Consider the following 24091-nt stretch of genomic DNA (forward strand, 5'->3'; position numbering starts at 1 on the left):
TGCTGCCAGAGTGTGGCGCCGTTGCCGTTCCTGAACCAGGTCGCCGAGCCTTACCAAAAGGCAACAAATGGTGCTGACACCCGGGAGACTCGCCTGCGTCAGGTGAACGGCGGCCGGGCGGCAGGACCAGCCCGGCGGAGGGGATGCCCTCGGACCCGCAAGGAGGATGGAAGCCCTTGTGAAGGTCGTATTGGTATTGAGTGTGCAGTGGGGTATTGAGTGTGAGGTTAAAAATTTTACTCTCGCCGTTGCGAGACTTTTGAAAATCGGGGTCATTGACCAGCCGGTTGATATTCTCCATCCTAAGGTGTGGGTTAAATGTACTAAAGTTTTAGCCGAGGAAACTATGTCCTCTGGCAGTGGGAAAACTCTGAAATCGTGGGGGAGAGTCGTGCAGGCACTCCGAAAAGCGATACAAGAGCAGGATACTTGGAGGGAGGTGAAAGAATGTTTGTCGGTCATCCCAAAAATTGGGAATCGGGGAGGCCACACAAACTTTGCAGCCCCCAGACAGTGATAAGCCTGCCGAGCCCAAAGATCAAAAGGGTGATATGCCTTGTAAAAGTTCATGTAAAGTATCATTGTTTTGTTTTCCTCCAGCCCCTGAACTACAAGGGACAGCAATAGGACGTGATTGGGATTTTTGCAATTGGACACATTCAAATTGTTAATTAATGTCTATCGAATGTTCACAGTTCTTACTGACTATTGCAAATGCAATTTGGAAACTGTTAATTGTTTAAATGTTTTGATTGTAGCTATTGAGCTATTGCGCACACACTTTTCCTTCCTCCTTAGTTTATCTCTATCCTCTATCTATCACGGAGTACCATCAATAAGATGGCAATGTTGAGCCACGGGGTGGTGTGACATACCGTGTCCCTCCACGAATGCCTGTACAAGTGGACTTATGTCTCAACATTGCTGAAATATTGCATTAAGATGCTTGTAAAGGGTTAAGGAAGACTTGCTAACAGGATAGCTTGAAGTGCCCTAGCTGTGACCTCCTATAAACAATGCCTCGCCTGAAGGCCTCTGCCTCACTGATAAAGAAGAAACATCAAAAGGGACATAAGTTTGGGTCTAACACCATATCTTAAGTAAATTACACGCTCAAGGACTATGTGCTCTGTGGAAATAAAATGACTTCTTTGATGAGTTCCAGTACCCACCTCATCCTTATCTGTTCATGAATTCCTTGCTTGTCTCTAATTGGCCACAAATGCAGGCAAAGCATTTCACTTTAACTAGTTCAAGCTCCCCTTTGTCCTTGAAGGTATACAAAACCTGCTAAATCCAAACTTGTAGTTTGGATCAGAGTCAAGGGGTAACTGAGTCTGTGCAAGACAGAAGGTTACTTGCAGTGATGAAGAGGAGCCATCCGACTTCATCCCCATGACCCTCAACGACCACCACCAAACAGCAGTGCACAGGCGCAATGGGGAGGAGTTAATGGAAATCACTTCTTGGGGCACATTTTAATATGAAGTGGGATGAGTTAGGAATATGTACAGGGGTATAAGGTAACCTAATGAATAAGTATCATTATTAGTGTGCGCATGTTGCAGGCTAAATAAAGTAACTTAAGCCTTGACTCAGTTTTGAGTCTTGATTCTGTTCCTGAGAATTGTGGAGACCTCCTCATGATAAAGCACCTAATTGGACATCACTCAGGGGTTAAGCCCAGCCGCCCCCAGCCACCCAGAGCAATCTGAGGTCGGTTGGAATGCAAAGGGGTTTAACCTCTGCCAAAGCCGTTTATCTGGGTGTGGATCGTGATATTTTAATGGCGTAGTCGGCAGGATTCTCGGAGAACAGAAAGGTGTGAGGTCCTGAGAGTGAATAGGGAAAATTTGATACTTAAGTTGCCCCTTTGAGTTGTATAGAATGGCTGCCCCTATGGCAGTCAGTAGAAGTAAACAAACAGTTGCTGCTAAGCAAGAGAACTCCTGCCTGTCACACAGGAGACCGGGATTCCATTCCCCAACAGGGAGTTCTTTTCTGGTGACATTGATTTATTGGTATTGACTTCAGATATTGCTAAAAGGAACTGAGTTTTGAAAATTGATTTAAATTTGACGAACTCTTTGTGTGAGTGAAATGAGTTAACTCTGGTGTGAGTGGTGAGTGACTGAGCTGCAGCGTATCTGCGAGAGAGAGAAAAACCTTTTCGTAACCATTGTCATGCTTTGCATATGCAAGAAATCTTTGTGCCCGGTACCGTGTGTTGTTTGAATGATTTAAGTGTTTGACTGAGATGCAGTCTGACTGTGAAGCGCGTGTGAGTTCTGATCTGTGGTTCTGTGTCTCCGCAAGGAGAGCAGCTGGAGACAGACAAAGCAAGTGGCAAATTTAAGCTGTTTGTGTGGACAGGAGTCAAACTATGTGTTGAGAGTGTCCCTGTCAGTAGGAGATGGAATTTTGTTATCAGAAAGAGAAGAAAAAGGGAAATAATTACGGAAGGTATAGAAAACAAACATAATAGTCTGTGGACCATGGGATGGCGAAAAGGCATTCCCCGAGAACTCATGATGGGGTGCCAACAGATAAATTGGAAAAGTTAGTACAAAGACAAGCAAAAAATCCACAAATCAAGGTCGAAAATCCTGTTCCTAGTGCTCTTTTATTGTATTTAACCGTGTCCCCCAAGCTGCTGGGAGGCTAGCTCCTTCATCCCCTTGTAAGTGAGTAGGGGGCGAAGGGTGTATATATCTATCAGAAAACTCACTGGAAACCACTGACGTGACTTACTGATTACTTGTTTTGTAGAACGTAAGTTAATACCTGTAACATTTTTGGTAGACACTACAGTTTATCTCCACACTTAGAAAAGAAGATGCTATCTGCATAGTTTTATAAGAAATTGCCTTGTTGCTGCCTTTAACATTAAGGGCTCACTGTTCCCCACCCCTTTCCCCCCCCTTGCTGTTTTTTCCTCTTCTCACCGAGAAGCGAATTTGTTTATTTTCTTTCCAGGGAGAAGAAAGAAGTCACAGTGAGGATGCCTGCCTTATCAGCTGTGTTTATCCCTGCCCTCATTTATGGGGGTAGAGGGAAGCCAATGGAATGTAGCAACTCGCATCTTGCAATATCGCTTATCTGATGGGTCGGTTTGCAGCGTTCACAAATTAGCTAACTGAGAGCAAGGCTGGTTATGTAGCAAAGAAAATGGAAAATAACAGGAATTGGTATTAGAGGAAATACAAGCCTCAACTCAGCAGCTGGAGTTACAAGGCAGTTGTAAAAGATCTGTCGAGATTGAAATAGTTGGAACACAAAATTAGGGGGAAAAATGAGTGGCCTCCCAAAAGAACAAAGCATTACAGGCTGGCCACATGGAAGCCTAATGAATTGATAACAGGGGCATGGGAACCAATTTACAACCTGAACTGCATAATTCACTTGCAAGCAGTTTTGGAAATAATTTCCAACAAAACTGCCAATGCTACAGCAACTTTCTCCCCCTGAGGTCTAATAGAGACACAGATAGAAACTCTTGATTAACTGAACAAAGCTAAACTTTATTGGTGCACCTAACTATAACTGAACAAAAAATAAACTTTATTGGTGTACACAACTATAACAACAATAGAAACCAGCCGCAAAAAGAAAAATAATCAAAATAATAATAAGGCCTGACAATATATAACATTCAATTTTAAAGCGTCGCTCCCACATCTCCAGATCATTTTCATGAGAAGCCTGGGTAGTCTGCCTAGAATTAAAACAATTAACAGAAAAGGAAAATCTTGATTCTTTCTAAATTATCTGAGCTTGAAGAGACCTTTTAGTCTCAGTAATACCCACCTGTCTGGTTGCTCCGGTGGGTAGAACCGCACTCGTTCCAAAGACGACAACCTGAAAGTCTAATGGCAAGGGAACAATATACCACTATAGCCATAGCAAGGACATTGCCCCTACTGCCTGGCTATAGTGCTGTAGAAAGGAAAATTTACCACTCGTGGAGTTGCATACGAATCCTGCGATTCAGGCAGGGGGTTTGAGGTCTCATCTTCTCTAATGCCAGCCATTTTGTACGGCTCTGCTGCTCAACTGCGTGTTCAGCTACCTGTGTGCTCTCGGAAATGCACATGCGCAGTTTTCCGTCCCCACCTCCCCACAGAAAGTACTAGAAAAGGAAGCTCACGCATGCGTGAACCCAGTGAACCCGGTATTTCCACCATGATGATGACGCATGACAAAAAAGAAGACTCCAGCTGGTTTTGACCGGGCACGGAGACCCATTTAAAGCTTTATTTGCTAAGTAATGGGTGACAGGGTGGGAAAACTGTAGACTTGACTGCATTGCACATTCCAAAACTGATCAGTTTTGCATTTCCAAAATCACAACAAACAAGGAGAGGACAGCTTGCCAATTTCTACTTCTGTCCCAAACAGTCCCCTACCAGCTAAACAAAAGGTTCCCTTAGACAATTCGATCCCAGACTCTCACCTTTCGGCTGGCAAATCATTCTTAGGTGTGTTAGATGCTACTTTCCGATCACTGAATCAATCCAACCCCAATCTTACTAATGCATGTTGGCTATGTTATGATGCTTATCCCCCTTTCTATGAGGGTATTGCCCTCAATACTCCTTTTAGCTATTCATGGAATGATAACCCGACTCAGTGCAGGTGGGATACACCACGGAGAGGAATCGCTTTGGACCAGGTTAAAGGCCAAGGCATATGTTTTGGTAATGCTACCTTAGCGAGCTGGAACAGCGCGGTCTGTGCAAAAACGGTTGCGATCGATAGAACCCATAAATGGGCAGTTCCATCCACATCAGGGATGTGGATCTGTCATCAGACAGGTCTAACCCCCTGTGTGTCCATTAAGCGTTTTAACTCATCAACTGACTTTTGTGTACAAGTTTTGATTGTTCCCAGGGTCCTATATCATTCGGATGAAGAAATGAGCCATTACTGGGGAGATGCAGACAGCAGGATCCAAAAGAGAGCAATACTGACAGCACTGACAATAGCAACACTGCTCGGCCTGGGAATAGCTGGCACAGCTACGGGAGCGACCGCTATGCTGAACCATCACCAAGACCTGGCTCGACTACAAACTGCCATCGACGAAGATCTGCAAAGACTCGAGGAATCTATGACCCATCTAGAAAAATCTGTCTCTTCACTCTCAGAGGTTGCCTTGCAGAACAGATGAGGACTAGACCTCCTGTTCATGCAACAAGGAGGCCTTTGTACCGCCTTGAAAGAGGAATGCTGCTTTTATGCTGACCACACAGGATTAGTCAGGGATTCGATGGCTCATCTGAGAGAAAGGTTAGCTCAGAGAAAAAAGGAAAGAGAGGCCCAACGAGGATGGCTGGAATCATGGTTTGATTATTAGCCATGGCTAACCACCTTAGTATCTACCTTGTTGGGACCAGTTGTAATGATCATAATAGCACTGATTTTCGACCCTGTGTACTGAACAAGCTCACAGCATTCGTCAAGAGTCGTCTAGAGAGGGTTAACATTCTCTTTGTACAAAACCGACAAATGCTTTGAGAAAGTAACCACTGAGCACTACCTCTACTGTTCTGTCGTTGACCCTAGTACACCCTACTGTCTACGCTACCTCTGACTATCACTCACCTACTGTGCCTTATCTTATCACTTTTATAAGCTATCACTATTATATATTATCACAATAATGCATTATCACTATTATATATTATCTCTATTGTAGTCTTAACACTGTTATAAGCTATCACCTTTTTATATATGTCAGTATTGTATGTCACTTTGCACCTTGCACTTTGCACTGTGAGTAGTTTTAGTGAGCACGGGGAGGGGGAAATGTCGGTAGATAGGGCCTTGCGGTCGGAAGATGTCGGGCTGTACGGAAAGGTAGGACCCCCCCCCTCTCTTCAAGTAACCAATAGTAGGCAGCCGGTGATGTATGCAGACGGAAGTGACATCGTAAACCTCGGCTATATAACACTGTGCCACTCACTAATAAACGTCATTTGCCGTCCACCACATTGGTGTCTGTGACCTGATGGACCGTGGTGCCAGAGTGTGGCCGCCGTGCCGTTCCTGAACCAGGTCGCTGCGCCTAACAAAGGCAGCAAGCAATGGGATTGTGAGGTAAAGGGATTGTGAGGTAAGGGGATCGTGGGTAATGGGACTGTGAGGTAAAGGGAATGTGAGGTAAAGTGATTGTGAGGTAAAGGGATTGTGAGGTAGGAGATTGTGATATAGCGGATTGTGAGATGAAGGGATTATGAGGTAAGGGGATTGTGAGGTAAAGTGATTGTGAGGTAAGGGGGTTGTGAGTTAAGGGGATTGTGAGGTAAAGGGATTTAAGGTAAAGGAATTCTGAGGTAAGGGGATTGTGAAGCGAGGGGATTGTGAGCTAAAGGGATAGTGAGGTGAGGGGATTGTGAGGTAAGGGGATTGTGAGGTAAAGGGATTGTGAGGTAAAAGGATTTTTATTTAATGGGCATGTGAGGTAAGGGGATTATGAGGTAAGGGGATTATGAGGTAAAGGGATTGTGAGTTACTGGGATTGTGAGGTAAAGGGGATTGTGAGTTAAAGGGATTGTGAGGTAAGGGGATTTTTAGGAAAAGGGCTTGTGAAGTAATGGGATTGTAAGGTAAGGAGATTGTGAGGTAAGGGGATTGTGAGGCAAAGGGATTGTGAGGTGAGGGGATTATGAGGTAAAGGGATTTTGAGGTAAAGGGATTTTGAGGTAAGGGGATTGTGAGGTGAGGGGATTGTGAGGTAAGGGGATTGTGAGGTAAGGGGATTGTGAGGTAAAGGGATTGTGAGGTATTGGGATTGTCAGGTAAAGGGATTTTGAGGAAAAGGGATTGTTAGGTAAAGGGATTGTGAGGTAAGAGGATGGTGAGGTGAAGGGATTGCTTTGTAATGGGATTGTGAGGTAAACAGATTGTGAGGTAGGGGATTGTGATGTAGGGGTATTGTGAGGCAAAGGGGTTGTGAGGTAAAGGGATTGTGAGGCAAGGGGATAGCGAGTTAAAGGATTTGATGAGGTAATAGGTTTGTGAGGCAAGGGGTTTGTGAGTTAATGGGTTTGTGAGGTAAAGGGATGTTTAGGTAAGGGGACTGTGATGTAAGCAGATTGTGATGTGAAGGGATTGTGAGGTAAGGGGATTGTGAGGTAAAGGGATTTTTAGGTAAGGGGATTTTGAGGTAAGGGGATTGTAATGTGAAGAGATTTTGAGGTAAGGGGATTGTGAGGTAATAGGATTGTGATGTAAGGGGATTGTGACGAAAAGGGATTGTGAGATTGTAAGGTAAGGGGATTGTGTGGTAAGGGGATAGTGAAGTAAAGGGATCTTTTGGTAAGGGGATTGTGAGGTAAGGGGTTTGTGATGTGAAGGGATTATGAGGTAAGGGTGTTGTGAGGTAATAGGATTGTGATAAAGGGAATTGTGAGGTGTGGCATTCAGTTTGAGAAACAAAGCCTGAAGCACTGCCAGGTTAACAGATAACGGGATGGAGCCTTTAGGCCATGAACCTCGGGGAAACTAAACAAGGTGGCAGCATCGTTGCCGGCCCCCTGCTGGGACAGGCTCCAGGAAAGAGTGTCCTCTATTGTTAAGGTCTATCTGCTGTCTGACCAGGTTTTAGAAGTTCTATTAGCATGATAAGATAGAGATGCTGCTGTGACAGCAAAATGTTGACCAATCAGATGTAGCCCAGGAACAGGGTATGTTTGAAAGAAAGCAGCTGTCTGCAGAGCATATAAAAAGGAATGGTTCTGTGCAATAAACCGACTCTTGCTGCATCAAGCTGTGTCCCGTCTGTCTCCGTCGTGGCATGTTAATGAGCCTCATGGTGTCTCTGGTGAGTCCAGAGACTTCAGCTACAAAGAGGAGAGTGAAGAAACCTCTCCAGAAGTTCAAGGCAGGAGTAATGCCCAAAGTACCTTGAAGCACTAACAGGCCCCACTGGGAGCCATTACTGACAAAGCCTCCCCATGGGCTTGTTAGAGCAGACAACTGGAGGCCATGAGGACAAACCCAGGCAAAGCACAGGCAGCTCTGATGCTGAGGACACCCTGGCTTGGTCTGATGAAGCAGCAATGCCAAGTGCTGACCCCCAGCCCCTGGGCAGGGATATCCTGAGAATGTCAGAGATGAGATCATGGAACAATCCGTATGAGGCCTGAGACACCAGGAGGGAGCCTAGAAGAGCTGGTCTTCAGCTGGGCTGGGCTCCTGTGCTGGAGGGAGCTCATGGCAACCCCGCAGCACTGCAGAGAGACAGCTGTGCCCAGGAGCAGCTCCTCTGCCAAGCACACAGGGCTGGGGACACTGCCTGTAGGCACCAAGATGAGACCTGTGAGGCTGAGAGAACTGATGGATGCTGAGAGCTCACTGGAGGAGAAATCTGCACAGCCTCTGCCTGGTATGTCTGTGGGTGCAGGGCAATGCAGGTTCTGTTCCTGGAGGGATCTCCTAAAGCTGGTACATGGGGCAGTGTGTGGGGTCTGTCAGGAGGACAGATTCTCTATAGGAGCAGAAAGTGCTGCCTGGAAGGGATGCCCTTGTAGCCCATCAGAGGGACAGGGCAGGACAGCTGTCTTCTCCTGGGCATGGCTGCATTCGCACTGTGGAAAGAAGCGGTGGATGTAAAGTGTGACACATGGAAATATGGTGCAGGGTCCTTGTCCCAGAGAGAAGAAACCTCCGAGTGCCTGTCCTTCTAGCCTGCTGGGGAATGTTTCTCGCTGTTTCCCCTCCTGTTCTTGCTGTCTTTCTCCCACCATTTCTTGGGGCTTTGAGCATGTCCATTGGTGGGGCTGGCAGTGAGCTGACCCTCACTTCAGAACCCCCATCTGTACGACTGAGGTTTTCCAGGCAGCTCCTGCTGGGCTGCAGCTGCCTCCCACAATGGCACCGCTCTCCCAGGGACTCTTGTGCCCCAGAGAGGAGCCCCATGCAGGAGACATCTTGGCACAGAGGCTGTGGCAATGCCACTCTTCACCTGTGTGTGGGCAGCTGCACTGAGCCCTGTGTGTCCCTGGCTGGGAGCGGGGAGGTGAGATCCTCCTTGGGTAGGATGAGACTGCAGGAGGGCTTTGGAGCTCTGCCCTGTGAGACTGGATTCCTCAGCTCTCTGTGGGGTCCAGTTTCTTCTGCAGGGAACAGCAGGGTGTGATCACAGAGTGTCCAGCACAGGGCAGCTGAGAGCAGGGCTGATGGACAGAGCAGCTCTCCCCACTCTGCACTCAGGGGAAGGTTTCACTGGCACTGCAGCAGCAATGTCAGGGAGTTCTGACAGGAGAAACACTCCTCAGCTCCTTCCCATCCACAGGGGCTTTAGTCTGAGATCACACCATCCCTCTATTTACTTACTGCTGCCAGGCAGGACTGAGTTCTCCAGAGTCCACTGCTGACCCTGCTCCCACCAGTGGCACGTTTAAGCCAGCACAAAGCAGACCTCCCAAAAGGGACCTGCAAAAAGTCCTCCTGAATACTGACAGAAAATCTAAGGGTGTTCTGTAAGAATTGGAAGAGTTTTTTCTAAAGGAAGAGTTGCTAACTTCTCTCTGTCCCTTTTCCTCCTTGGACAGGTCTCCACACTTGACAGCAGCAGATGTTCAACAGCAGCAGCTCCATCAGCCAGTTCCTCCTCCTGCCCTTTGCAGACACACGGGAGATGCAGCTCCTGCACTTCTGCCTCTTCCTGGGCATCTACCTGGCTGCTCTCCTGGCCAATGGCCTCATCATCATCACCATAGCCTGTGACCACCACCTCCACACCCCCATGTACTTTTTCCTCCTCAACCTCGCTGTTGTTGACCTTGGCTTCATCTCCACCACTGTTCCCAAATCCATGGCCAATTCCTTGTGGGACACCAGGGCCATTTCCTACACAGGATGTCTGGCTCAACTCTTTTTCTTTTTATTTTTGCTTGCAACAGAGCACTTTCTTCTCACTGTCATGGCCTATGACCGCTACGTTGCCATCTGCCACCCCCTGCACTACGGGACCCTCCTGGGCAGCAGAGCTTGTGTCCACATGGCAGCAGCTGCCTGGGGCAGTGGGTTTCTCCATGCTGTGCTGCACACAGCCAATACATTTTCACTGCCCCTCTGCCATGGCAATGCCCTTGACCAGTTCTTCTGTGAAATCCCCCAGATCCTCAAGCTCTCCTGCTCAGATGCCTACCTCAGGGAAACTGGAGTCCTTGTGGTTACTGCCTGTTTAGGTTTTGGGTGTTTTGTGTTCATTGTGGTGTCCTATGTGCAGATCTTCAGGGCTGTGCTGAGGATCCCCTCGCAGCAGGGACGGCACAAAGCCTTTTCCACCTGCCTCCCTCACTTGGCTGTGGTCTCCTTGTTTGTCAGTACCGTTCTCTTTGCCTACCTGAAGCCCCCCTCCATGTCCTCCCTATTTCTCGACCTGATACCAGCGTTTCTTTACTCAGTGTTTCCACCAGCAGTGAACCCCCTTATCTACAGCATGAGGAACCAGGAGCTCAAGGATGCCATGTGGAAACTGAGCACTGGATGTTTCTAAGCAGTAACAAACTGCTCATCTTCTTCTGCATATGGCTGGCCATATCAGTCAAGTTCGGATAAGTTTGTATTTAGTAGATTTATTAGTTTTGGGGATTTTATCCTTCTGTTTTGTCTAATCTGTAACAATATGGTGCACGTTCATCCCATTGCTAATGTAGCATCACCTGTTTTTTTGTGACACTGCGTAATGATGAGCTGTGCTCTCTTTGCATCATGCCTGTCTGGAAGGGTGCACAATGTTTCTCATTTATTTTTTTCTGGCATTTATAAAAAAATTACAAGCACATTTTCATTGCCTGAATCACTTGACTACTTGTCTGAAATGGCAATGCTTTCCCCCCATGACAGAATGGGAAGTTCCTGGTTTCTGTGTACCATAGAATCATGAAACCACTTAGGTTGGAAGAGGTCTTTAATATCATTGAGTCCACAACCACAGCCTACTCCTTCCTATTACACCTCCAGACCATGTCCTCAAGCACAACATCTACACATCTTCTAAATACATCCAGGAATGGCGAATCTACCACTTCCCTGGGCAGCCTGTTGCAATACTTCACTACCCTTTCAGTAAATAATTTCTTCCTTATATCTAACCAAAATCTCCCATGGTGCAATCTGACACCATTTTTTCTTATCCCACCCCTGTCTATTGAGATAAGAAACTGAACCCAAACACCCTGCATCCTCCTTGCAGGTAGTTGTAGAGAGCGATAAGGTCTCTGCTCAGCCTCCTTTTCTTAACACTAAAAAGCCCCAGTTCCCTCAGCTGATCCCCATAGGACTTGTGCTCCAATACTTCTGGAGATTTGTTGCCCTCTCTGGACACAGCCCAGCATCTCAACGTCCTTCTTGCACTGAGGGGCCCAAAACTGGACACAGTACTCGAGGTGAAGCCTCACCAGAGCTGAGGACAACAGAACTATCACTGCCTTACTCCTGCTAGTCACAATACTCCTGATCCAGGCCAGGATGCTGTTGACCTTCTTGGCCACCTGGGCACAGTGCTGGCTCATGTTCATCTGCCTGTCCACTAACACTCCCAGATCCTTTTCCTCCAGGCAGCTCTCCAGCCTCTCTGCCACAGGCCTGTAGCATTGCCTGGGGTTATTGTGACCAAAGTGCATTTGGCATTGTTGAACTCCTTAAAACTCTCCTCTGCCCATCGATCCAGCCAGGCCAAGTCTCTCTGGAGAGCCTCACTGCCTTACAGCAGGGTGACCTGCCACCAGCTGGATTTAACTCTGTTCACCACAACTCTCTGGCCTTCAGCCAGCTTCTAACCCAGCACAGAGTATACCCATCTAATCCACGAGTGGCCAGTTTCTCCTGCAGGATGCTGTGGGACACAGTGTTGAAGGCTTCACTGAAGTCCAGGTAGATCACATCCACAGCCTTCCCCTCCTCCACTAAGCAGGTCACCTTGTCATAGTAGGAGATCAGTTTCCTTGAGCACGATCTGCCTTTCTTAAACCCATGCTGACTGGGCCTGATGGCCAGAGTGTCCTGCATGTGTTACATGATGGTACACAAGATGATTTGTTCAATCCCCTTCCCCAGCACTGAGGTCAGGCTAAAAGGCTTGTAGTTCCCTGGATCCTCCCTCTGGCCCTTCTTGCAGATGGGTGTCACATGTGCCAGCTTCCCATCAGCTGGAACGGCCTCGATCAGCCGGAACTGCTGGTAAATTAGGGAAAGTGGCTTGGGGAGCACTTCTGCCAGCTCCCTCATTACCCTCGGGGTGTAACCCATCCGGAGCCATTGACCTGTGTGGATCTGAGCTGCTGAGCAGGTGTCCTGCTTTTGTTAGTGGTCACAATTGTGAAGAACCATCTACACAGAGCAGAGAAGCAGGCATTTCTTTTTATTCCAGCGCTGGGGAACACAGGGGATGGCTCCACCAAAGACCTGTTCACCCAAAGGTACAAAGCACAACACATTTATTCAATTCTTAGCAAAAATCATTGCCCATCATGCTCACTTCTTAGCTTGACCTTTCCAATGATTGGCTTTTGATTGCTTCACTTTATCTGTATTCTTATTCTATAAAAATCATTGGTTAGCTGTGCTGATTGTTTTAAATACATAGAGGCAAGGGTAATGATTAACATATTCATGTTATTTCCTGGAAATCATTATCATACATAATGTCCTCCCCACATGCATAGTTATGTTGAGCGGGGTCCTCTGGTGGCCGTCGATCGTCTTCCTCACTGTGTCCGCAAGTGAACCCCATCCTTGTGCTTGCTCATTTCATCTCCAGCTGATCTTTCATAGCCATAGCCAGTTTCTTCTGGCATCTATTGTTTTAGCTCAAGGTCCATGAACAGTACCCACTGTTTTAATGCAGAGTCCATGGCGATTTTCCATAGTGCTAAGGGCACACAACATCTTGTTCCTAAAAGTCTGAACATGCTGTATATTCTCATAACTATTATTTTTTCTTACAATCAAAATCATATCTTAAACTGAATCAAGATCAATTGTTTAATTTATAACATTTCCCCCCTTTCAAAGTATTGATGATCATTCTCAATACTTTCACACCTTATTTTTCACACAGTTGAATTATCAAAAGCCAAATTGTCAGATGGTGGTGGATTCTCCATTTGTTCATCATTTGTCTCCATAGTACTTTTGTACTTGTTTTGATTCCATGCTGGTTTTTGACCTAATTCACTTTTCAAACAATAATACGCCAAACCAAGCACAACGAATGTCACAGTTAAAATGAATAAAGTTTCAGTTAATGACTTTACCCCAGAACTCAGATTCAGCCCTAAGCCTTTAAAAATTTTATCTATCCAACTTTCTGACACATCTTTTATTTTATGTGTTTCTCCTTCAATTTTACCTAACAATTCCCGGTCATGTTCTACATCTTCAGCTACATTTGGGATGTGTATACAACAATGATCTATTTTGTCTCTCAAAAATCCACATACTCCATGTTCCTTCAACAACAGCATATCTAGTGCCAGTCTACTCTGTATGGCCATTCCTGATGTGGCTTGTAACTGTACATTTATTTGTCTGAATCCTTACATGTTACATTGGCCAGATGTTTGACTTGTCCAGTCAATCGGTATAACCATGCCCTATTTCTGTATGATGCCATGGGATTTAGAAGAGATTCTAGTGCCCAACCAACTTTTACTCCAGCTTCTGGCTCATTCCAATCATCTTCATTTAACATTGATCTTTTCACTTGTAGCAAATGTAATTTTTCTTGACCTCCTTTAGAGGGAGATTTTTTCCAAATCGGGCATAATGTGGGTTGTCCCAAAGTAATTTGTTTGAGTTTTCCACCTATTGGTAGATGAGATGTCCAAGTACCATCACTTGTTGCCCAAATTAAATATGCAGGACTTGGAATCAAGCTCCAGCAGCTAACTTTCCAATAGGTTGTTACATTTAAAGTGCTTTTCAGTCCTTGACATAAACAGCCACATTTTAAAGCTGCTGGCAATGGGGGGGTTCAGGTTGGATTGCTTGAATTACTGCACTACAATTATATCTCTGCTCACATTGCCACCAGGGGACTATTTTCTCCTTTGCTCATGTACTGGCACTTTTATCTGTTACTGTGGGATCTACTGTAAATTCCAACCCATCCCATCTAAAACACCATGGGGTCTTTGCCATATATTGAAACCTTAGAAGTATGTTCATGGACCAAATTTTGGTGCATTCTCCTTCGTTTTTGGAAGTTCGTTCAGTCTGCCCACATTCCCATTCCACAGTTATTTGGGATACGTTTTGTTTTACAGGCTCATCATATCTGCACCACCCAACATTTTTAACTCTGCCTATATGAGGGAATTGATAATTCAACAGTTTTTCGTAGTCGGCTCTGCTCCCTGGGGATTTCCATTGCTTTCTAATATACTCTCTTCTTTCTTGCCACCCTGGTATTGGCTCCTGTTCTCAATGGGCAGTTTCATTTCTTCTTTCTACAGTAGTGTCGTGGTTTCACCCCGTCTGAGAGTCAAGATCCATGCAGCTGCCTGCTCCTTAAAGGAAAAAAAGCAGGGAAAAGGGAAGGGGGGGTGGGGGGTGGGGGCAAGGTAAGGGAAGGGAAAAAGAAGAGGAAGGGGCAAATAACCCCAAAACCAAGAAATTAAGAGGCCCGTGGGTTGGGATAAGGACAGTTTACTAAGATAACAGAAAGATACAATATAACAATGCTGACAGGACTTTAGAGCAAAACTATATGAAGCTGTTGATACACAATGCAGTTTCTCACCAAACCCACAGCTCAGGCCGTGCCACCCAGAGCCGTCCCGTAACCCGACCGTCCCCCAAGAACCGCGTGTCCCGGAGCCGCCTTAGGCCTTCCTCCCGTCAGCCCCCCAATATCCTGGGCAGGACGTAATTGGCATGGAATACTCTCTTTGGGCAGTTGGGTCACCTGTCCTGGCTTCACCCCTACTTTCTCATGAAGAGCTGAGAAAGTCCTTGACTGTCTGACAGCAACTAGAAACATCAGGGTGTTATCAGCACTACTCCCATTTTTACTCTCAAACACAGCATTCCATCCACTGCTACAAATGAAATTAACTCCATCCTGACCAAAACCAGGACATTATCCACCCCTTATTCCATACCATTTACGTCATGACCAGATCCAACCATTTATTTTGGGTACAACCTTGTTTCAGGCACAAATATATGTATGTACCCATGTATACGCACACATGTGCATACAGATATTATTCCCTTAGTCCATGGACCATTCCTCTGAGTTTGTTGAGTGAATGAACATTTAGTCCATGATGATTTTCAGGCTTCATTCGTCATAACAGTCTCTCATGGTGTCAGTATGCACCATTGGATCGTTGCATGCTGCATCTCGGGCTCTCGACCGATACACCTGACATGGTCCATGTTCACAGTCTGTGAATCAAAGATGTTCACTTTCAAAGGGAAAGAGGAAAAAGTTCTTGGAACACCAGGTCTTGGTCCTGTCATCGTGGCACTCTTCCTTCATTGACTTGTATGACTCCGGCTGTAACTCCATTGGTACAACATACAACAACATACAGCAATAGTAGCAATAATGAATGTACAGTAATGGGTTATTTAGTAATTACTATAATACAATTTCTACCTTTTTAATTATATTGGCTATTCTCACCTAAAATCAAATCCCATCGAACTTCTCCATCCTTCTGCATTACCCACCAAGTACAACCAGGTCCTTGAGCAAAAACAATCCCAGACATGGGTTTACCTTTGCCTGAAGCAGGGATAACCCAAACCATCTTCCCTAATATACTCTTCATATGCACCACTGGGACTCTGTCTCCTTCTACAGTGCGTGGAAATTTTGACTGGGCAGGACTCGATTCTTTCTGGGGTGCCGTGTCACCATAGGACTTGCCTTTCCAGGCCCAGGATTGTATTCCGGGCAGTGGCATGGGGTATGGGATATGTTTCTAGCCAGCCAGTGGTTGCCTCCACCATCGTAAGCACGTAACATTTGCCATGGCGGGTTCGTGGGAGGGTGATGTAGTCAATCTGCCAGGCCTCCCCATATTTATATTTCATCCACCGTCCTCCATACCAAAGGGGCTTCAACCGCTTCGCTTGCTTGATTGCAGCACACGTCTCACATTCATGGATAACTTGTGCAATAGCATCCATGGTCAAGTCCACCCCTCGATCTCGAGCCCATCTATATGTTGCATCTCTTCCTTGATGACCTGAGGAATCATGAGCCCATTGAGCTATGAGTAATTCACCTTTACGTTGCCAGTCTAGATCTACCTGAGCCACTTCAATCCTAGCAGCCTTATCTACCTGATGGTTGTTTTGATGTTCCTCCATGGCCCGACTCTTAGGTACATGGGCATCAACATGACGTACCTTTACAATGAGCTTCTCTAACCGGGCAGCAATATCTTGCCATAAGTCAGCAGCCCATATGGGTTTGCCTCTACGCTGCCAGTTGTTCTTTTTCCACTGCTGCAACCAACCCCACAGGGCATTGGCTACCATCCATGAATCAGTATAAAGGTAGAGCATTGGCCACTTTTCTCTCTCAGCAATGTCCAGGGCTAACTGGATGGCTTTCACCTCAGCAAACTGGCTTGATTCACCTTTTCCTTCAGTGGCTTCTGCTACTCGTCTTGTAGGACTCCATACGGCAGCTTTTCATCTTCGATGCTTTCCCATAATGCGACAGGGCCCATCAGTGAACAGGGCATATGGCTTCTTATTCTCTGGCAGTTTGTTCTAAGGTGGGACTTCTTCAGCATGTGTTACCTCCTCATCCTTCAGTGACATCCCAAAATGTTTGCCTTCTGGCCAGTCTGTGATCACTTCCATGATTCTTGGGTGATTGAGGTTTCCTATGCAAGCCCGCTGTGTAATCAGTGCAACCCACTTGGCTCCACGTAGCATCAGTGGCATGGTGTGTAAAAGGGACCTTCCCTTTCAACATCCAGCCCAGCACCGGCAGTTGGGGTGCCAGGAGGAGCTGGGCTTCAGTTCCAATCACTTCTGAAGCGGCTCACACCCCTTCATATGCTGCCAGTATTTCCTTTTCTGTTGGAGTGTAAGTGGCCTCAGATCCTTTGTAGCTCTGACTCCAAAACCCCAGTGGTCGACCTCGAGTCTGCCCTGGTGCTTTCTGCATCACCCCAGTCCATTACTGACAGTGAATTGGTGTGCCCTGATGGTGCATTTTGTACAACCTTATGCCCTATGGCTGGTGTACATTGGACTTCATCAGGATCAGCAGGTAACTGTGAGCTCTCCAGATGATAATAAATCAGCTCCTGTACAGTTAGTTCTCTCAGGTGCTGGACAGCTGCCTCTGTGGTGTTACACTTGGGTGTCTGACATAATATATTCCTTTATGGGATCCCTTTTCTTCACACTTGACAGTAGTTGCCTCCAGAGGCTGAGGATTTCCGGCTTTTTCCCAATTGCCTTGTCAATGCCTCCTTCCCTAGCTAGGGATCCCAACTGCTTGGCCTCCCTGCCATCCAATTCCAGACTACTGGCCCCGTGATCCCAGCATCGGAGCAGCCAAGTGATGATGTGCTCACTCTGGTGGCGGCTGAAATCTTTCCGAACCTCAGGCAGCTCACTCAGGGTCAGGGATTGTGTGAAAACCTCTGGTTCTGCCTCATCCTGACATGCTCGAGATGGCCCCAGTTCATCATCATCAATCATCATCATCACCATCATCATCATCATCTGTCACTACGCGAACTGATTTCTTTGTGTGTTTCCTCTTTTGTATGGGAGCAACAGACACTGGTGTGGGTTAGTTTTTTGAATCATCAGCAATGTCTGTTGTGGGAGTTGCAGCAGCTACAGTATCTGCCAGTCTGTTTTCCTTCCCTTCCCCCTGATAGTGCTGCCTGCTATCAAGCAGTGTTCAGTGGCCAGGGCCCAGCACGGGGCAGTAAGAGAGCGTCTTTGGAAAAACTACAGCAATTTTTTTCAGATATGCAGTCATTTTATCAGAGTCCTGTAGCTTTTCAGGAGTGAAGTTCCAAACCATTGGGTGTGAGAAAGTGCCTAGGTACTTGCCCATACTCTGCCACATGCCCTGCCATTCCTGAAGATCCAGCCTCAGGGAAAATTCCTGAGTGGTAATCTTAAACCTTTGCTTAATGCATAACAAAACTTGGACCATCTGCAACAAACCTAGTGATAGCACAATGCTACTTTGAGTATCCCAGAGATACTGAAAAATTTCAAAAACTGTTATAAGAGCTGTTGTATTTAGCCCAAAGGAAAAGAAAGCAGTGTAGTTATTCCCCTCTGTGCCCCCTGCATACTGGCTGCTGTTAGTAATCCCTCCCTGTCCGAGGAATGGACAGGACAGCAAAACCCCATACAAATACCAGCTTAAGCTCATGGTCATTGATGTTACCATATCATAGACTGATATCATAAAGAGCCCCAGCCCCGAGATGGCTAAGAACCCTGCCAGGAGTGCATGCAGCAAACAGTGGTTTGAGTACCACAACCATGACCACAGTCATGTGAATAAATACCACAGCATAATGACCAGAGACTGCTTAAATAACAGTGCTTATCACAGCTTTATCATAAATGTATTTGGGTCAGATCTACCGTTATCCCAACTCTTTGTGCCCCACGTTGGGCACCCAACAGGACTGTTGTGGTTTTGCCCCAGCTGAGAGCTCAGCACCACAAAATCACTTGTTCTTTTAAAGGAAGAGGGGGGAAGGGGGTGAAGGGAAGGGAAAGGGAAAAAATCCCCAAAACCAAGAAACCAAAACCCCGCAGGTTGGGATAAGGAGAGTTAACTAGAATAGCAGAAAGATAAAGTATAACAATGCTAACAGGACTTCAGAGCACAAAATATATGAACCTGGTGATACACAATGCAGTTTCTCACCAAACCACACAACTCAGGCTGTGCAGCCCAGAGCTGTCCCAGAACCAGACCGTCCCCCAAAACCGTGCGTCCTGGAGCCGCCCACTCCTCCTCCCCCCAGTCCCTCTTTATACTGAGCATGACGTAATTGGCATGGAATACTCTCTTTGGCCAGTTTGGGTTACCTGTCCTGGCTGCGTCCCCTGCCTTCTTATTAGTAGGGAAATATGAACAACTGGAAAAGTCCTTGATTGCAACTGGAAAAGTCCTTGATTGCTTGGCAACACCTAGAAACATCAGGGTGCTCTCAGCACTGCTTTCACCCTAACTCCCAAACATGGCATTCCATCTGCTGCTAGAAAAGAAATTAACTCCATCCTAGATGAAACCAGGACAGTTTGTTGGGGAGGGATGTGCTTGGCCAACTAGGAGCAAGGCTGGTTACTAAGCAAAAGGATTTTTGATGGCAGCCATTGAAAGTGGGCAACCCCCTTTAAAACTAACCTGGAAAACAGAAACCGTCATTTGGGTCGATCAATGGCCACTTACTCAAGAAAAGCTTGCCCACCCACAGGATTTAATACAGGAGCAACTGACTAAGTGACATATCCAGCCTTCCAGAAGTCCGTGGAACTTGCCTATTTTTGCCATTCCCAAAAAGGACGGTAGATGGCGCGTGTTGAAAAGTCAATGAAGTAATAGAAGATAGGGGAGCTTTGCAACCCGGTCTGCCATCTTCAAACATGATACCTAAAAATTGGGACGTTTTAATAATTGATTTAAAAGATTGTTTTTTCACTATTCCTTTACACCCTGATGATTATGAAAAAATTGCTTTTTCAGTCCCTACTATAAAAAAAAAATGAACCCATGGAAAGATATCTTTGGGTAGTGCTCCCCCAAGGCATGAAAAAGTCACCAGCTATGTGCCAGACTTATGTAGCTTGGGCACTTGCTCCAGTATGAAAAGTGCATCTTGATCTAATCTTTTATCATGACATGGATGATATACTGATTGTGGGAAAAAACTTGAACTTTGAAAGTTTGATTCATGAGTTAACAGTGCATTTGAAAAGCAAGGGGTTTACAGACTGCTCCAGAGAAAATTCAAAAGAAGTCAGTGTGTAAATATCTGGGGTGGCAGCTTGATAAAAGTACTGTAACACCCCAAAAGATTGAGATCTGAGCTGAGATCAGCACGTTCAATGATGTTCAAAAGCTGCTCGAAGGTATTAACTGGGTTAGACTATTGTGTGGCATTACAAATAGGGAATTGAAATCTTTAGTGGCATTGCTAAAGGGAGGAGATGGTGCAGGAGCACCCAGAATCCTGTCAGAAGAAGCTAAAAAGGCCCTGGAAATTATTAGTAACAAAATCAAAACTACATATACCCATTGATGGAATTCTGACTGGGACAGAGGAGTCACAGTCCTTAATCAAACAGAGCATGTGCTTGCTATTATAATGCAGTGGACTAATGACAAAGACCCCTTAAGGTTGTTAGAATGGGCGTTCTTGCCAATGCAGCCAAAACCAGAACCTGCATTTCAGAGTATTTAACTTGGGCCTTGGGGAACAGCACTGCCCTGCAAATAGCTTTATTAGACTATGCAGGGAAAGTGAAAGTGCATTACCCACCACATAGAATCTTTACAGTAGTACATAACTGCCAAATAGAAGAAAAGCCCTTGTTGTCTGGGCATCCTGTTCGGGGTATTACAGTATTTACTGATGTGGGAGGTAGAACTCAGAAGGCTGCAATGACATGGCAAGAGAATGGGAAATGGCAGGATTTTATATTAAAAGGAGCCCAAGCCTCAGCTCAGCAGTTGGAGTTGCAGGCAGTTGTAAAAGTGTTTGACAAGTGGAAAGCCGAACCGGTTCATCTAGTCTGTGATTTACTGTGGGAATAGTGACCCGAATGGAATGGGCACTATTGAAAGGGGTTTCAGACCAGAGATTGTACAGGTTGGTGAAGGAATTCTGGCTCTTCCTGTCTAACCGAAAGCATCAGTACTTTATTACCCACATTCACAGCCACACGGGACTAACTCAGGGTCTGGCAGAAGGCAATCAGAGAGCAGACAGGCTGGGAGCACCAGCGTGGGCTGCTCCCTCAGCAGAGCGCTGTGCACAGGCTCGGAGATCACATGAATCCTTTCATCAATCTGCCAAGGTGCTTCAACCACACCACCACCTGTTGGTTGCTGAGGCTAAAGGGCTTGTACAGTCGTGCCTGGACTGTCAGCAGTTCACCAGTGGCCTTGCCCCTGGCATCAGTCCTTGTGGCACAGGCCCATTAGAAGTCTGGTAAATGGACGTTACACACCTCCCAGAATATGGTGGGCAAAAGTATGTCCATGTTTGTCTAGATCCCTTTTCTCTGGCAGTGTGGGGCTACTGCACAAAGGGGGATCTAGTAAACATGTCCAATGCCATGTGCGCTCTTCCATAGCAGCACTTGGGGTACCCCGTGAAATCAAAGCCAACAACTGCCCAGGATATAGAGCACAGGCAACACAAACCTTCTTCCAGTTACGGGATATTACCCATGTCACAGGGACACCACATTCACCCACAGGCCAGGCCATGGTGAAATGTATGAATCAAACTCTCAAGTGTTTGCTTCACAAACAAAAGGGGGGAGAGAAGGACATGTCTCCAGCTGATTCGTTAAACAAAGCTCGGCATGTTTTGGATGATTTAAGTCTGCCAGAGGACAGTTTGGTATCTCCACTTGCAGTAGGTTTAAAAGGAGGTTTGGAAGGGATTAAAGAAAGTCAGTGTCAGGTGTGAGGAAGAAATAAAGCTACAGGTACTAACTTGGGGAAAGAGATCTGCCTGTGTCATTACAGATACAGGAATCAAGTGGGTACCAGCCAAGTGGATAAAGCCAAGGATCCAGAAGAAAGCAAGCCTGCCTGAACTAGGAGATCCTGATCCCAGTAACTGAAGTCAAGTGTTCCAAGTGCAGCCACAGTGAAAGGGCCTGTTTGATCTTTGTCTCTTTGGCTATGGCTGATGTCCCTGACACAAAAGTCTCAGGGGAGGTACATTGTCCTCACGGCCATGGAGCATCCTTGCCTCATTGCACTGACTGCAGGGGAGGCCACAGGTGTCCTACCCTGACCTTCCCTAGGTGTCACAGACCCAAAGAAGATGACACAGATGAGTGCCAGGGGCTGGGGGTCAGCGCTTGGCATTTCTACATCATCAGACTAAGCCAGGGTGTCGTCAGCATCAGAGCTGCCTGTGCTTTGCCTGTGTTTGTCCTCATGGCCTCCAGTTCTCTGCTCTAATGAGCCCATGGTGAGGCTTTGTCAGCAATGGCTCCCAGTAGGGCCCATAAATGCACCAAGGTGCTTCGGCATTAGTGCTGACTTAAATTCTTGAGAGGTTTCTTCATTCTACTCTTGGTGTCTGAGATCTTGGACTCAGTAGAAAACACACCATGGGGCTCACTAACAGCAGAATGCCCTTACAAGCATGGCTCTTCAAGTCATTTTCATGAAAAAACCCAAGACATCTACAACTACTTGGATTTATTTAGGTACTTAGCGATGAAGATTTCAAAGGAATTTCACAATACCCAGCCATGGGTATTTCCTGTCATGGCTCAGTTGATAGAAGAAGTAACACCAGCATTCTGCGACGGATATTGGTATCCTAAAGAGATCTGGACACGAAACAGACAGACTAGAAGTAATGTAGGTACAGTGAAAGTAAGTATTTATTCTGATACCATCGGTACACTTCCTGAAAATTCCCAGTGAGTCAAGTGATTCAGCTGATGAAGACTGTAAATTGCAAGTAAATGCAAGGAAAAAAAAAGAAAAAAAGAAAAATTTTGGACCTTTGCAGGCAGATATGATGTAAAGAGAGCACAGCTCATCGTTAAAAACTGTCTGGGTCACAGAAGACCAAGAGATGCTACACTAAGAATGACATGAAAGTACATCCCATTAAATACCCAGTCTGTAACTAGAAACAGGACCTAACATGAGTCACATGGCTAACGCTATGCGGAAGATAAGAAGTTTATTGCTGATTAGAAACATCCTGTCATCAGTTTCCACATGGCATCCTTAAGGTCCTGGTTCCTCATGCTGTAGATGAGGGGGTTTACTGCGGGTGGAAGCACCGAGTAAAGAAATGAAAATACCAGGTCCAGAAATAGGGAGGAGATGGAGGGAGGCTTCAGGTAGGCAAACATGCCAGTGCTAATAAAAAGGGAGACCACAGCCAGGTGAGGGAGGCAGGTGGAAAAGGCTTTGTGCCGTCCCTGCTGCGAGGGGATCCTCAGCACAGCCCTGAAGATCTGCACATAGGATACCACAATGAACACAAAACACTCGAAATCTAAACAGATACCAACAACAATGACTCCAATCTCCCTGAGGTAGGCATCTGAGCAGGAGAGCTTGAGGATCTGGGGGATTTCACAGAAGAACTGGTCAAGGGCATTGCCATGGCAGAGGGGAAGGGAAAATGTAATGTCTGTGTGTAGCACAGCTTTGAGAAACCCACTGCCCCAGGCAGCTGCTGCCATGTGGACACAAGCTCTGCTGCCCAGGAGGGTCCCGTAGTGCAGGGGGTGGCAGATGGCAACGTAGCGGTCATAGGCCATGACAGTGAGAAGACAGAGCTCTGTGATGATGAAAAATACAAAGAAAAGTATTTGAGCCCCACATCCTTTGTAGGAAATGGCCCTGGTGCCCCAAAGGAAATTGGTCAAAGAGTTTGGGATTGTGGTAGAGATGCAGCCAAGGTCAGTAACAGCGAGGTTGAGGAGGAAGAAGTACATGGGGGTGTGGAGGTGGTGGTCACAGGCTGTGGTGATGATGATGAGGCCATTGCCCAGGAGAGCAGCCAGGTAGATGCCCAGGAAGAGACAGAAGTGCAGGAGCTGCAGCTCCCATGTGTCTGCAAAGGGCAGGAGGAGGAACTGGCTGATGGAGCTGCTGTTGGACATCTGCTGCTGTCAAGGGTGGAGTCCTGTCAGAGGATGAAAAGGCAGTGAGAATTTAGGGAACGTGACTTTGAGGAAAAACTGTTCCAATTCTTAGGGAATACACTGAGATTGACTCTGTATACAGGAAGAGTTTTGGCAGGTCCCTTTTAGAGATATCTGCTCTGTGCTCACTGCTAAGAGAGGTGGGCTCTCCCTGGCTTTGCTGCTGCAGTGCCAGTGAAACCTTCCCCTGAGTGCAGAGTGGGGA

At 46.4% G+C, this 24091-nt stretch overlaps 2 protein-coding genes across 2 annotated transcripts; one reads left to right on the forward strand and one right to left on the reverse strand.

Moving 5' to 3' along the window:
* Nucleotides 1-9580: 9580 nt before the first annotated feature.
* On the forward strand, nt 9581-10507 carry LOC311202180 (olfactory receptor 14A16-like; the record flags this gene model as incomplete). The annotated part of the gene is made up of 1 exon (XM_084276718.1): nt 9581-10507. The coding sequence occupies one exon, from the start codon at nt 9581-9583 to the stop codon at nt 10505-10507; it is 927 nt and encodes a 308-aa protein (XP_084132844.1).
* Nucleotides 10508-22920: 12413 nt separating this feature from the next.
* LOC311202181 (olfactory receptor 14A16-like) lies at nt 22921-23844 on the reverse strand (the record flags this gene model as incomplete). Its single annotated transcript, XM_084276719.1, has 1 exon — nt 22921-23844. The coding sequence occupies one exon, from the start codon at nt 23842-23844 to the stop codon at nt 22921-22923; it is 924 nt and encodes a 307-aa protein (XP_084132845.1).
* Nucleotides 23845-24091: the final 247 nt, after the last annotated feature.

This window comes from Gallinula chloropus (assembly GCF_964237585.1).
Source record: "Gallinula chloropus genome assembly, chromosome: 29".
NCBI classification, from domain to species: domain Eukaryota; kingdom Metazoa; phylum Chordata; class Aves; order Gruiformes; family Rallidae; genus Gallinula; species Gallinula chloropus.